The sequence below is a fragment of the Eschrichtius robustus genome, chromosome 10 (assembly GCF_028021215.1).
Source record: "Eschrichtius robustus isolate mEscRob2 chromosome 10, mEscRob2.pri, whole genome shotgun sequence".
Classification (NCBI taxonomy): Eukaryota; Metazoa; Chordata; class Mammalia; order Artiodactyla; family Eschrichtiidae; genus Eschrichtius; species Eschrichtius robustus.
This window is the reverse complement of record NC_090833.1, coordinates 66,726,965-66,743,683: the sequence shown is the minus strand read 5'-3', so window position 1 is coordinate 66,743,683 and position 16,719 is coordinate 66,726,965. Positions and strand designations below refer to the sequence as shown.

The following is a 16,719-nucleotide window of genomic DNA, read 5'->3' as shown; positions in this document are numbered from 1 at the left end:
CCTATTTTTCTTTTCTCATCTAAGTCTCAGCCTCCTTCAAGATTCAATTTCTATCTCCTCAATGAAGCCTTCCCCAGCTATCACAGTAATTTCTGCTATTTCTAAATTTCTGTATTGCCTACATTATTCATCTGACACATAACAAATTACCTAGTCTTACTGATTATCTATGTACTCATACTATCTCCCAAACTAGATTATAGTAAATGTTTATGAATGAGACTGACACTGAATGATAAATTCAATCATATGAACACTAAGACTGAAATACCTACAGGCCTATCCTTTCAAAGGAGAAATGACAAAAATTGAGCATCCTCATCTATTCTGGAGACTGTCAGGAAGGTGCGACACTAGATCAAATGATTTAAGGTTCAGAAGGGTTTGCCCAATAATGTGAACTAAACTTGACAATATAAATGACACCAATAGCAAGCCCTTTCATGAAAATTATTTAATATATTAAAATGTTGGCATTTGAGTGAATTTAGTAATCCACAGGACAAATATAGACTTAATTTTTAAATAAAAACACAAAATACAGTGGGAACTTAGTTAACCAAAACTATCAAATTTTGATAATTAGTTTAATAACTGGTATTATATATTATAATCATTAAAGTAATAAGTTAGACAAAGATGTACTCCCAATGGAAGAGGACTGATAAACTCTCAAAGATCTGTTGAATTTTGTATAACTGAAAATATTTTCCTGATAAAATATACCCGCAATGATCTAGTTTCTATAATGAAAGCACAAGTATATATAGTTACAATTCATTTATTTTGTTTTCTTTTTTATTGAGGTATAGTTGATTTATAATAAATTATATAAGTTTCAGGTGTATAACATGATTCACAATTTTTAAAGGTTATACTCCATTTATAGTTATTATTCAAAATGGCTATATTCCCTGTGCTGTACAATATATCCTTTTAGCTTATGTACATTATACATAGTAGTTTGTACCTCTTAATCCCCTACACCTATCTTGTCCCTTCCCCCTTTCCTCTCCCCACTGGTAACCACTAGTTTGTTCTCTCTATGTGAGTCTGTTTCTTTTTTGTTATATTCACTAGTTTGTTTTATTGTTCAGATTCCACATATAAGTGATATCATATATTATTTGTCTTTCTCTGACTTACTTCACTAAGCATAATACCCTCTAAGTCCTAAATTTAGCTTCATGAAACCTTTTCAAACAAACTTTTCTGGATACAGTAGAGTACATTCTTAATGGTCTGCCTTGAGTTAATATTAAAATAGCAAATAGAACTCAGAGGAACCATAAAGCATAAAGAGTGACAAGAGAAAGTATGTCTCAAACAAATAATTTATTATGGATAAGCCATGAAATGAATAATTCAAATCATGGTCAAAAGAAGTCTATAGAGTAAGAAGAGAATGATAGTGAATATGAAGCATTTTTGAAAAAAAGTGGGGTGTGGCAGCAGTGGCATAGAAGACCTAAAACTGTAGGAGGCAATACTTGAGCATAGTTAATATATTATTTATATGACCTACTTTCAAATGCACATAAAAATTTTAATAAAAAAAACAAGTAATGAAACCACAACAACTAAAACAATGGCAAATGGAGAAAGGGGAAGGGGTGAGAGAATTAAATGTACCTGGGAACCAAAACTTATCTATGAGCTTCCTAGAAGGTAAGGAAAAAGAGAAATATAATGTTTAAAAAAATCATCTAATTGAATACAATACACTTGGTTATTAGCAGAGTCGTGTTATCTAATACAATACTTGAAGGAGAAATTTATTACAAGATTTACTTTATAACTAACAGCAACAAAGGTAAAGCGTAGTCTTACCAAAAGAAGATATATGGCAATTTTTATACTATTATCAATAAAATATGTTATATTATTAGATTGTTCTATGAAAGTTTTTCTGCAACTAGCTAAAAAAATTGTGTGTGTGTGACTTTCTAGTAGTTTGACTAGAAACATAGTTAATATTTAAATAAACTAAAGGAATCATCATTCTTAACTGTTACTCTATTCCACAGACTACAAGTTTGGAAAAGTAATGGCTATTGAACATTACTCAATGGAACAACAAAAACATAATGGAGGGACTTCTGGCTTCCAATCCAGGATGTAGGAACTTGGAAGTTGTCTCTCCTTTTCACACAACATGAAAAAAGCTGAGCAAACTGAAAATCAACACCTCTTCCTAGAATCATCAGAGAACTGAGGTCATAGGGCAAATTGCTGTTCCCAAAACTAGAGAGACAGGCAGATACAGAGAATGACAATTTAGCAGAGCAAAAACCCAGAAGAAAGGAAACTCCATGGAAACCAGTAACAGGGTAGGAAAATCAAATTTGCAATTAACAAATTACTGGAGGATCAGTGTGGACATGTTTGAGAGTTAAAATGTCTGGGAGGGCCCAGTCTAGAGGAGTTCCCATAATTTCGTGAATTCTACACACAGGAGCATGATCAGATTGTCACCGTGAAGATCAGAGAAAAGTCCCTTCCTGCTTTCTGTGGGGGGAAAGGGAACACAGACATTTAAAAATATGCCCTAGCGTGGAGGAGTCAAGATGGCAGAATAGGAAGACGTGGAATTCGTTGCTCCTCGCAAGTACATCAAGAATACATCTACAAATAGAACAATTCTCATAGAGCACCTGCTGAACATTAGTAGAAGACTTCAGAACCTAAAAGGACAAGAAAAATCCCCTCACAACTGGGTAAGATGAAAGAAAGAAAAAAAAAGAGGAATCAAAAATGGGACCAGCAACCCTGGTGGGAAGCTGAAGGTGAGGAGAGGTCCCCTCAACTCAGAAATTCTAACTCCCTCATGGTGGGGAAATCAGCTGGGACAGAAAAGGACCTTCGGGGGAATCAAAGGAGAAGCAGCCATTGGTCAGTGGAAGGCAGGACAAAGTAAGAACTGCACACATGGTCTACACCACAGCTCTGTGCATTCCAGCCTGAGTCATGAGTCACCTATTGCAAACAAGGTCTGGGTGCTGGAAAATCAGGTTTGGAGTGAGGACCCAGGGAAGGGACAGCTGTTGGCTACGAAAAGACAGCCTGAAGGGACAAGAGTAAGGAGCTCTACAACCACGAAAGTTTGTGGGAAAAGTTCCGGACACCATAGAAGCAAGGCATCACTCTTGAGTGGCATGCAAGAGGCAGGGCCACCATTACAACCCCTTTGCAGCTGGCCTCTGCCTCCGCGGGCACAGCAGAGGGGACGGGAGTGACGGAAGCACAGCCAGGAATGCCCGTAGAGGAAGTGTGGTCTGCCTGGAAGGTGAAGTGACATTGTTGAGTGGCGCATGGGGGCGGGGCAGGGCAGCCACCACCCTCACGCCAGCTCCTGCATCCACGGGTACCAGGAGGGACTCCCACCAGAGCCAGTGCACCACAGTCTGTTGCAACTGCCTGCTGGTCCCTGCCGCCGCAGGCAACTCACACACACCCCAATTGTTGCCGCCCTGCCAACTGTAGCTGCTGTGCCCTCCCCGGCCTGAGTAAGTGTGACCCAATCAGCTGCGGCTTCTGCTCCCTCATGCCTGGGCAAGGAAGGAAGGTGGCACACATGCAGAGAAGGGATCAAAACCGAAGCTGAGCCCCAGGGGCAGTGCAACTAAGGAAGAGGAAAGGAAATCTTTCCGTGCAGCTGCAGAAGCTGTGGATTAAATCCCCGAGATCGGGTTGGTAAATCTTGCGTCTGTGAGATACCTGAACAGACGAGTGTTCCAACAATTGAGTTCAGTGTAGCCTTCACAGCAGTGGACTTTGGGGGCAAGTACACGCGAGAGTCAGGCCAGGTCAGACTCTGAGCTGGCCCCACAGTGCCCACAGCAGGTGCAGAGACCTATGCAGAGGTATTGGAAGGCCTCCCTGGGAGGTGGGGATTGGCTGTGGCTCACTGTGGGAGCAAGGACACTGAGAGAGGATGCCCCAGGAAAATATATTTATTACTGTTACGCTTTTATTGTTTGTTCAGTTGTTGGTGTTGTTGCTTTATTTTTTATCTTTTATTCTTATTTTTTAGTTTTTTTAATATATATATTTTTAATTTTTCTATTTTTATTTTACTTTTTGGTTGTTTTGTGGGTTTTTTTCTGGCTTTGGTTCTTTGATTTTTGTTTTATTTTATTTTATTTTTATTGCTTTTGTGTGTATATTTTATGTTTTCTTCACTTTTTTGCTTGCTTCCTTTCTGTTTTATTTTTCATTTTTTGTTCTTATTACTTTAGTACATATTGATTTCTCTCATTTTTGAATTCTTTGTTCTCTTATTTTTTTTTCTGTGTGTATGTGTGGGTGGGTGTGTGTTGTGTTGTTGTTCCTGCTGCTCGTTTGCTTTTGTTTTTGCTATTTGTCATGGGTTTTATTTCTCTGTTAGTTTTCTTTACTTTTCCTTTTTTTTTCTTATTTCTCTGGCCACACTGTGCAGCTTCCGAGGTCTTGGTTCCCTGGCCAGGGGTCAGGCCTGGGCCTCCGTGGAGGGAGCACAGAGTCCAGCATGCTGGACCACCAGAGAATTCCCAGGCCCAGGGAATATTAATTGGAGTTCGCTCTGCTGGAGGTATCCATATCAACACCAAGACCTGGCTCCACTCAACTGCCTGCAGGCTCTAGTGCTGGACACCTCACACCAAACAACCAGCAAGACATGAACACAGCCCCACCCGTCCACAGACAGGTTGCTTAAAGCCATACTAAGCTCAGACTCCCCAAAACACACCACCTGGTGCGGCCCTGCCATTAGAGGGAAAACACTCAGATCCACCCACCAGAGCGTAAGCACCAGTCCCTCCCACCAGGAAACCTACACAAGCCCCTGGACCAACCTCACTCACCAGGGGGAAGACCACAGAAGCAAGAGGAACCACAACCATGCAGCCCACAGAAAGGAGACCATAAACAAAGCAGGTTAGACAAAATGAGATGACAGAGAAATATGTTGCAGATGAAGGAGCAAGGTAAAATCCCACAAGACCAAATAGATGAAGAGGCAATAGGCAATCTACCTGAGAAACAATTCAGAGTAATGATAGTAAAGATGATCCAAGATCTCGGAAACACGATGGAGGCATGGATCGAGAAGATAAAAGAAATATTTAACAAGGACCTAGAAGAACCAAAGAACAAACAATCAGTGATGAACAGCACAATAACTGAAATGAAAAATACCCTAGAAGGAATCAATAGCAGAATAACTGAAGCAGAAGAACGGATAAGTGACCTGGAAGACAGAATGGTGGAAATAACTGATGCAGAGCAGAATAAAGAAAAAAGAATGAAAAGAAATGAGGACAGTCTCAGAGACCTCTGGGACATTAAATGCACCAACATTCGAATTATAGGGGTCCCAGAAGAAGAAGAAGAGAAAGGGAAAGGGCCTAAGAAAATATCTGAACAGATTATACTCAAGAACTTCCCTAACATGGGAAAGGAAAGAGCCACCCAAGTCCAGGAAGCGCAGAGAGTCCCATACAGGATAAACCCAAGGAGAAACATGCCAAGACACATGTTATCAAGCTAAAAAAAATTAAATATGAAGAAAAAATATTAAAAGCAGGAAGGGAAAAGCAACAAATAAACTACAAGGGAATCCCCATAAGGTTATGAGCTCATTTTTCAGCAGAAATGCTGCAGGCCAAAAGGGAGTGGCAGGAGATATTTAAAGTGATGAAAGGGAAAAACCTACAACCAAGATTACTCTACCACCCAGCATGTATCTGATCCAGACTCGATGGACAAATCAAAAGCTTTACAGACAAGCAAAAGCTAAGAGAATTCAGCACCACCAAACCAGCTCTACAACAAATGCTAAAGGAACTCTCTAGGCAGGAAACACAAGAGAAGAAAAAGACCTACAAAAACAAACCCAAAACAATTAAGAAAATGGTAATAGGAACATACATATCAATAATTACCTTGAATGTACACACATATCGATAATTACCTTGAATGTAAATGGATTAAATGCTCCAACCAAAAGACACAGACTGGCTGAATGGATACAATAACAAGACCCATGTATATGCTGTCTATGAGAGACCCACTTCAGACCTAGGGACACATACAGACTGACAGTGAGGGGATGGAAAAAGATATTCCATGCAAATGGGAAACAAAAGAAAGCTGGAGTAGCAATACTCATATCAGACAAGATAGACTTTATTATTTTTATTTTATTTTATTTTTTGGCTGCGCCGGGTGTTACTTGCAGCAGGCAGTATCTTCGTTGCAGCATGCAGTATATTTAGTTGCAGCACGCACACTCTTCATTGCAGCATGCGGGCTTCTCTCTAGTTGTGGCACGCGGACTTCTCTCTAGCTGTGGTACATGGGCTCCAGGGCATGTGGGCTCTGTAGTTGTGGCATGCAGACTCCAGAGCGCATGGGCTCTGTAGTTTGTGGCACACAGGCTCTCCAGTTGAGGCGTCCAAGCTCAATAGTTGAAGCGCGTGGGCTTAGTTGCCCCACGGCATGTGGGATCTTAGTTCCCCAACCAGGGATTAAACCCACATCCCCTGCATTGGAAGGTGGATTCTTTACCACTGGACCACCAGGGAAGCCCGAAGATAGACTTTAAAATAAAGACTATTACAACAGAAAAGGAAGGACACTACATAGTGATCAAGGGATCAATCCAAGAAGAAGATATAAGAATTGTAAATATTTATGCACCCAACTTAGGAGTACCTCGATACACAAGGCAAATGCTAACAGCCATAAAAGGGGAATTTGACAGTAACACAATAGTGGGGGATGTTAACACTCCACTTACACCAATGGATAGATCAGCGAGACAGAAAATTAATAAGGAAACACAAGCCTTAAATGACACATTAGACCAGATAGACTTAACTGACACTTATAGTACATCTCATCCAAAAGCAGCAGAATACACTTTCTTCTCAAGTGCACACGAAACATTCTCCAGGAGAGCTCACATCCTGGGTCATAAATCAAGTCTCAGTAAATTTAAGAAAACTGAAATCGTATCAAGCATCTTTTCCAACCACAACGCTATGAGATAAGAAATCAATTACAGGGAAAAACATGTAAAAACCATAAACACATGGAGGCTAAACAATATGCAACTAAATAACCAAAAAATCACTGAAGAAATCAAAGAGGAAATCAGAAATAACAAGAAACAAATGACAACAAAAACACAACAACCCAACACTTATGGGATGCAGCAAAAGCAGTTCTAGGATGGAAATTTATAGCAATACAATCTTACCTCAAGAAACAAGAAAAATCTCAAATAAACAACCTAACCTTACATCTAGAGCAACTAGAGAAAGAAGAACAAACAAAACCCAAAGTTAGTAGAAGGAAAGAAATCATAAAGACCACAGCAGAAATAGAAAGGAAGAAAACAATAGCAAAGATCAATAAAACTAAAAGCTGGTTCTCTGAGAAAATAAACAAAATTGATACACCTTTAGCCAGATTCAACAAGAAAAAAAGGGAGTGGACTCAAATCAATAAAATTAGAAATGAAAAAGGAGAAGTTACAGCTGACACCACAGAAATACAAAGGATCATAAGAGACTACTACAAGCAACTATATGCCAACAGAATGGACAACATGGAAAAAATGGACAAATTCTTAAAAAAGTACAATCTCCCAAGACTGAGCCAGGAAGAAATAGAAAACATAAACAGACAAATCACAAGTAATGAAATTGAAACTGTGATTAAAAATCTTCCAACCAACAGAACTCCAGAACCAGAAGGCTTCACAGGCGAATTCTATCAAACATTTAGGGAAAAGCTAACACCTATTCTTCCCAAACTCTTCGGAAAATTGCAGAGAGTAGAACACTCCCAAACTCATTCTACAAGGCCACCATCACCCTGATAGCAAAACCAGACAAAGATATCACGAAAAAGATAACTATAGGCCAATATCGCTGATGAACACAGACACAAAAATCCTCAACAAAATACTAGCAAAATGAATCCAACAACACATAAAAAGGATCATACACCATGATCAAGTGGGGTTTATCCCAAGGATGCAAGGATTCTTCAATATACGCAAATCAATGTGATTCACCATATTAACAAAATGAAGAACAAAAACCATATGACCATCTCAATAGATGCAGAAAAGGCTTTTGACAAAATTCAACACCCATTTATGATAAAAAACTCTCCAGAAAGTGGGCATAGAGGGAACCTACCTCAACATAATAAAGGTCATATACGACAAACCCACACCCAACATTATTCTCAATGGTGAAAAACTGAAAACATTTCCTCTAAGATCAGGAACAAGACAGGGGTGTCCACTCTCACCACTATTTATTCAACATAGTTTTGGAAGTCTCAGCCATGGCAATCAGAGAAGAAAAAGAAATAAAAGAAATTCAAATTGGAAAAGAAGAAGTAAAACTGTCACCATTTACAGATGATATGATACTATACATAGAAAATCCTAAAGATGCCACCAGAAAACTACTAGAGCTAATCAGTGAATTTAGTAAAGTCACAGGATACAAAATTAATACACAGAAATCTTTTGCATTCCTATACACTAACAACAAAAGATCAGAAAGAGAAATTAAGGAAACAATCCCATTTACCATTGCAACAAAAAGAATAAAATACCTAGGAATAAACCTACCTAAGGAGGCAAAAGACCTGTACTCAGAAAACTATAAGATACTGATGAAAGAAATCAAAGATAACACAAACAGATGGAGAAATATATCATATTCTTGGATTGGAAGAATCAATATTGTGGAAATGACTATACTACCCAAAGCAATCTACAGATTCAATGCAATCCCTATCAAACTACCAATGGCATTTTTCACAGAAAAAGAACAAAAAAGTTTACAATTTTTATGGAAACACAAAGACCCGAAAGAGCCAAATCAATCTTGAGAAAGAAAAACAGAGCTGGAGGAATCAGGTTCCCTGACTTCAGACTATACTACAAAGCTACAGTAATCAAGACAACATGGTACTGGCACAAAAACAGAAATATAGATCAATGGAACAGGATAGAAAGCCCAGAGATAAACCCACACACCTATGGTCAACTAATCTATGACAAAGGAGGCAAGGATATACAATGGAGAAGAGACAGTCTCTTCAATAAGTGGTGCTGAGAAAACTGGACAGCTACATGTAAAAGAATGAAATTAGAACACTTCCTAACATTCTACAAAAAAAACCCCAAAAACTCAAAATGGATTAAAGACCTAAATATAAGACTGGACACTATAAAATTCTCAGAGGAAAACAAAGGCAGAACACTCTATGACATAAATCACAGCAAGATCTTTTTTGACCCACCTCCTAGAGTAATGGAAATAAAAACAAAAATAAACAAATGGGACTTAATGAAACTTAAAAGATTTTGCACAGCAAAGGAAAACATAAACAAGACGAAAAGACAACCCTCAAAATGGGAGAAAATATTTGCAAAGGAAGCAACTGACAAAGGATTAATCTCCAAACTATACATGCAGCTCATGGAGCTCAATATCAAAAAAAGAAAAAAACCCAATCAAAATAATGGGTGGAAGACCTAAATAGACATTTCTCCAAAGAAGACATACAGATGGCCAACAGACACATGAAAAGATGCTCAACATCACTAATTATTAGGGAAATGCATATCAAAACTACGAGGTATCACCTCACACCAGTCAGAATGGCCATCATCAAAAAATCTACAAACAGTAAATGCTGGAGAGGGTGTGGAGAAAAGGGAACCTTCATGCACTCTTAGTAGGAATGTAAACTGATACAGCCACTATGGAGAACAGTATGGAGGTTCCTTAAAAAAGTAAAACTAGAGCTACCATATGACCCAGCAATCCCACTACTGGGCATATACCCTGAGAAAACCATAATTCAAAAAGACACATGCACCCCAATGTTCATTACAGCACTATTTACAAAAGCCTGGACATGGAAGCAACCTAAATGTCTATCAACAGAGGAGTGGATAAAGAAGATGTGGTACATATATATACAATGGAATATTACTCAGCCTTAAAAAGGAACAAAATTCGGTCATTTGCAGAGAGATGGTTGGACCTAGAGAGCGTCATATAGAGTAAAGTAAGTCATTAAGAGAAAAAAAAAATATCGTACATTAAGACATACATGTGGAATCTAGAAAAATGTCACAGATTATCTTATCTGCAAAGTAGAAAGAGAAACAGAGATGTTTCTCTGTATGGATACCAAGGGGGAAAGGGTGGGGGTGGGAGGAATTGGGAGATTTGGATTGACATATATACACAATTGATATAATGTGTAGAATAAATAACTAATGAGAACATACTGTATAGCACAGGGAACTCTACTTAATGCACTGTGGTAACCTAAATGGGAAAGAAATCCAAAAAAGTGGGGATATATGTATAAGTACAGCTGATTTATTTTTCCTTACAGTAGAAATTAACACAACATTGTAAAGCAACTATACTCCAGTAAAAACTAATTTAAAAATAAAATAAAATAAAATATGCCCTAAGTATATATTTCTTAACAAGGCCTCTCCTCAAGAGAAATTATTTTACCTGAGCCTGCTGGGATTTTACCAGAGACTAACCAACCCCCAGGATGTAAAAACCCAACTCCAAAACCCTCTAGCTTTCCAGTCTTTCCTAAGGGAGAAAAAACTGAGAAGCACTTGTGAAGGTCAGAGCCTAGGGGCACAATCTCACTAAAAGACTGAGACCTAAACATAAGACTATGGAATACTTCCCCTCCCCAGACACCTCACAATAGGTTTCATCAATAGGGCTTCGGTATAATAAAAACGTAATACAACTGAAAGAACTTTGTGTTTCAGATGATATTTAAGAAGTCTCTCAAGAAACCCAAATAAAAAGAACACCAAAGCAAACATTAGCCTTTGCTAAACAAACAGTAAACACAGCCTAACCCCTAGCAGATAAACATAAATCCTCACACTAAAGGCCTATTTCTCTCAGTACATTTTACCCATTTGGTTAATTTTATGTGTCAACTTGGTTAAACCACTGTACCCATGATAACCAGTTTTTAATCAAACACCAGTCTAGATGTTGCTGTGAAAGTGTTTTGTAGATGTGATTAACATTTAAATCAGTAGACTTTGAGTAAAGCAGATAACGCCTCCATAATGTGAATGGGTCTCATAAAACCAATTTAAGAACTTAAAAAAAAGAACTAAGCCTCTGAGGGGGAAGGAATTCCGCCTCCAGAATGCTTTTGGATTCAGTTGCAATGTCAACTCTTCCCTGGGTCTCCAGTTTGTTATGCAGAATTTAGATTTGCCAGCCCACAACTATCAAAACATGAAACAATGCCTTAAAATCAACTTCTCAATCTCTCTCTGTCTCTGTCTCTCTCTCATTTCTTTATCTATCTATCTATCTCTACACACACACACACACAGAATTAGTTCTGTTTCTCTGGAGAATCCTATTACAGACTTTGTTCCTGTTTAGGACTTCAGTCTTAAAATTGCAAGGACTTGGATTCTGCCAACGACCTGAATAAGCTTAGAAGGAGATTCTTCCCAAATTAAGCCTCCAGATGAAAACATAACCCAATCGAAACCTCAATTACAATTGAGATAATGAGCAGAGGACCCACCTAAACTATGCCCAGACTCCTGACCCACAGCAATTTAATAAATGTGTACATTCTTTTAAGGCTTTAATTTGTTATACAGCAGGAGAAAAACTAATGTACCTCAAGATAATAGAGAAAATGGTTATGAAACATAAACACTGGAAATCTTGACAGTATAAAAAAATACAACCAACAATGCTAAGAACAGGAAATTAAGTCCTCCAATTACTCTCTTTAAGTTCACTTTAAAATGCAGGAGAAAGGATGAATAAGTAAAAATATGCTAATTTTCTCATTTTTTTTTACAGTATGCAGTTGAGAGATACTATCTATACTTTTTAGAATATGTTAGCATCAAGATGTATAGTGTTCAAAGACAAATATCACATGATATCACTTATATGTAGAATCCAAAAGAATGACACAAATGAACTTATTTACAACACAGAAACAGACTCACAGACATAGAAAGCAAACATTGTTACCAAAGGGAAAAGGGAGGGATGGATAAATTAGGAGTTTGGGATTAACAGCTACACACCACTATATATAAAGAAGATAAACAACAAAGACCTGCTGTATAGAACAGGGAACTATATTCAATATCTTGTAATAACCTACAGTGGAAAATAATCTGAAAAAGAATATATATACATATATGTATACACACATATATATAACTGAATCACTTTGCTATATACCTGAAGCTAACATAAGATTGTAAATCAACTATACTTCAATTTTAAAAAGTATAGTGTTGGGCTTCCCTGGTGGCGCAGTGGTTGAGAATCTGCCTGCCAATGCAGGGGACACGGGTTCGAGCCCTGGTCTGGGAAGATCCCACATGCCGCAAAGCAACTGGGCCCGTGAGCCACAATTGCTGAGCCTGCGCGTCTGGAGCCTGTGCTCCGCAACAAGAGAGGCCACGATGGTGAGAGGCCCGCACACCGCGATGAAGAGTGGCCCCCGCTTGCCGCAATTAGAGAAAGCCCTTGCATAGAAACGAAGATCCAACACAGCCATAAATAAATAAATAAATAAATAATTTTTTTTAAAAAGTATAGTGTTAAATATTATATATAAAATAATAAATTTAATCACTAGACGAACTGATAAAGACCCTAAACCTTACAAATTATCAACATAAGAGTGCATGCACATATACACACACATACACACACACACAAATGAAGAGAAGACAGATATGTGGCAAATTTTAAAAAGACAAAGAAAATACTAAAGCAGAAAGCATAAGGTCAATCAGAGAACAAAGATCAAATAAGTATATCAGATCTTACGCAGATGGCATAAACTTACCTCTAAAAAGGTAAAGACGTATATATTGAGTCAAGACACAAAGTTCAACCAAGTAGTATATACAAGAGATTCATCTAAATATGCAATGTTAAAGGATGAACAAATATATAACAAATTTAACTGAAAGAATGCTGGAGGAAAGATAATAGTTTAAGAAGAAAATTAAGATATAATCTGAATGACTAAAAAGATGAAAAAATTAGAATAAATGTATTAAATCTTGTTATCTTCTTGATCTCATGGTCTCCACCTTCAACTAGAATTCTGTTAACTCAATTAAGTCTTTTGTATTGTGTATTTTAATTCCTTCTCCACTACTTTCAAATATTTTGCCTAACATTTTTTAAATGCAAAAATTTCTTTCTCTGCACTGTTAAACTTCCTCATTTGTTTCCATTACTTTCTAAGAATTCAGTGATCTCTTAGAATGTCATATACCATTCCACTTGTGTTGCTTTCTAAAATCACTAAAAACTTCGTGATTGCTGAATTTAATATTTTTTCACAAACCCCATGAATTTTGTAACATTTTACATTAACCACCTTTTGCTTCTTGAAACTCTCCTCTCTCAATTCATGACATATGATATTATACTTCTCTCTTTCTACTTCTCTGAACAGTCTTCATCTCTTTAACTGAAACTTGTTCTTCCTCTCACCCATTAATAATACCAGCAAATATCTAGTTCTTAGAATTCTGTTTAAAGTCTTCCCTCTAACTATAACATTAAATATCTATATATCAAGGAGAAAACTCCTTCCCAAGGATTGGATCCATGCTTTCAATGGTTTGCTTAAAAATCTCTAGATGGAATTCCCACCAATAACTAAAACACAAATTGTCTCAAAGAAGCTCAGAAGTCATCCTCACAGTAAGTTGTACCTCTTTATATTAACCCTCTTTCTGACAACAACGCCACTGCTCTCCTGGATTCTCCAGGCTGAAAACCTAAGAGTCACTTTCAAATTACTGTCAGTTCCTTATGGTTCTAATTTATGTATCTTTAATTCTTGCAAAACTAATAGTTCAGGTTCACGTCATTACTCTTATACTATGAAATAATCTCCTTACAGATCATTCTACTTTCTGCTTTTCTTTTTCTAATTGTATACTGGATTATCAGTTTTATTTTCAGAGATTACAGATTTATTAATTTAAGTGAATGAAAAGCTTAGATAGATTCCTTTGGCCTGTAAGTCCAACTACTTCATTCAAGCAATCAAGGCCTTTCCTTAATACAGGTCCAATATAACATTCGTCTTATCTCAGCCTACACGGCTACATATTATCTATGAAACAAACTATAAATTTCAGTATCACCCAAACATACTCCACACTCCCACCTTCAAGAATTTTGCGTGATGTTCACCATGGGCAAATCCTCCTATAATCTCTACCGATTAAAACCATTTGAATACCTTAAGACCTCTCCACAGAATTTAATCTCTCCTTCCTTCGAATCTTTATAGCATTCTGCTTGTGATTCTCTCATGGCACTTAAAATACATTGGTTTTATTCAATTTAAGTCACACATTTTAAAATATTCAAAGAGCATCTATTATAAATCAGGCAATATGGTAAATATTAGATGTTGGGTATACAAGGGTCCCCACCCTCACAGAACCTTAATCTAATGTAGCAAAATATGGTTACTTGCACCTCACTTTTATCCCCACCCTACTGCTCATAGAGACTTAGAAATCATTAAAGGCAAGAAATTTCACTCTGAATTTTCCACAGTACCATCACAAGATAATGTCTACATTTAATACAGCAATTTGTTGAATTAAACTGAAAATATACCCTGTAGAAAGTGACAACCATTATTGCACAAAAGTACACATGGTTTAGGCTAAGAAATTAAAGGCCCTAGAAAACAAATTAGGTGCCTAAAAAACAAATAACATCTCTCATGGGCATTTAATATTTTATGAGCTAAACGATTCTACTCAAAAAGTAAATAATGAAATAATATCTACCCAAGGAAAAGGAAGCAGAAAAAGAATTTAGCAAAGACAAAGGAAAAATATATTATCATTTAAGAAAATCAACATTTTTTTAAATGTTATGCTATTATTATCTAGACCTGGTAAACTGAGCATTCCCTAAAGTATTGCAAACTTAATGCCAAAGGATATCAAAAAGAGTGCCAAAATCCATTCTCCCCCACAGAACAGACTTGTGACTGAGGAAGAGATTGCTCAGCCTGGATCTATATTTTCCCAAATCCCCTGAATCTTGCAGTGGCCATGAGTGGTTTTTCTCAATGACATGCTGGTACAAATTATCTTTGCCACTTCCAAGTCTTAACATTGTATCTATTAGGCAGCTTAGACTAGCCTAATTAATATACAAGGCATATGGCAATACTTATCTATCTTAAAATTCATTTGGATATTGTTTGATATTCGAGTGGCAAATACAACTGCTTTTTCCCAAAATAAACTAAAAAGTTATTTTTAAACTTTTATCATTATAGCACCAATTATGACATTTTTATAAGGAAAATACAATGCTAGAAAAGGTATAAATTTCAAATTTATATGTCATATAGGAATCTATATTCAATTTTAGAAGAAGTTTATATGGATGTAGAGAATGAAAAAATTATTTAATCTTTTATCTACATTAACTTCCATTTTTAGTCCTTTAATAAAACAACTAAATAACAATAACCAACCTTAGAGGAAAGTTCTCATGATTGTTTAATTGGCTAGGAAGGAAAATAGAGTAAGAAGTCGGAAGAGCATAGGTGTCAGAAAGAACCTTCATTTAACCTAGAAAATACAGATAATTTAGCCTATAAAGAGCTACTGGGTATAAAATGAATTTAAATATTATATCATGATATAGGCCATTCTTAAATTTCTTTCACCTTTATTTTTAAGATGTTAATACCTTGAAGATTATTCCTGGAAGCAATGACCACATGGATTTTTGTAGTGATAATATACTGAGTATAATAAAATGTAAAATATATAGTTATATGTAATTGTATAATTACAATTATAGAATTGCATAATTTGCAAATGCAAGTTTTCAAAAGATCAAATAGAATCATCCCAGTTGTTAAATCTTTTCTACAAATTAAACCGTTTTAAAATTTCTAAGTTTCAGAAGTAAATGATAATTGTTAAAAAAAAAAAGCAGATTTCAACAAAAAGTGATTGATTGATAGTTACTACTATAAAATTACAATATCATCTTAAGAGTTTTATTGTATAAATAACATAGTCTATTAATTCAGAAAACAAAGAATAACTGACTAAAGTACTATAGTAATTTGACTATAGTAATAGTTTGACACAATGACCCTGATATTCTTTATGAACATTATTGCAAAAAAATGTTTAAATATTTGTAAAGACCTACTACCTGGAACAAATATTATAAATTTAGTATTTTCTGTTGTAACACCAACCTGTTCCAATTCTTGTATTTTAGCATCCTTGACTTGCAGAATTTCTAAAACTTTTCTGTCTTTTGCTTCAGATTTCTGTTTTTCTCTAGAAACAAAAAATATATATATTGAAAGTTTATTAGTCATAACTGGTAGCCAATTCTTTAAATTTTCACATCCTGATAATGAGTTTCACATTAAAATATAGAAAATTAAATTATCGGAAGTTGACAGCCCTTTCAGAATTAATCAGAAACCATATGGCAAGCGACAACAACTTACAACTGCTGACAACTAAGACAAGTTCATACTAAAAAAAAAGTTTAGTTTCTATATTTAGATGCATTACAAAACATATTAAAACACATTTAATCTTGATTACAACAGCCACTATATCATAAATTTAAA

General features: G+C 36.3%; 1 protein-coding gene across 5 annotated transcripts in view; it reads right to left on the bottom strand.

Moving 5' to 3' along the window:
* CNTLN (centlein) overlaps positions 1–16,719 on the bottom strand; it is a 333,334-nt gene that overhangs the window by 233,949 nt on the left and 82,666 nt on the right. For all 5 annotated transcript variants that reach the window (XM_068552481.1, XM_068552482.1, XM_068552485.1 and 2 more), the window contains exon 3: positions 16,333–16,417. In XM_068552481.1, the coding sequence (XP_068408582.1) occupies positions 16,333–16,417 (85 nt within the window). The remainder of the gene's footprint in view (positions 1–16,332; positions 16,418–16,719) is intronic.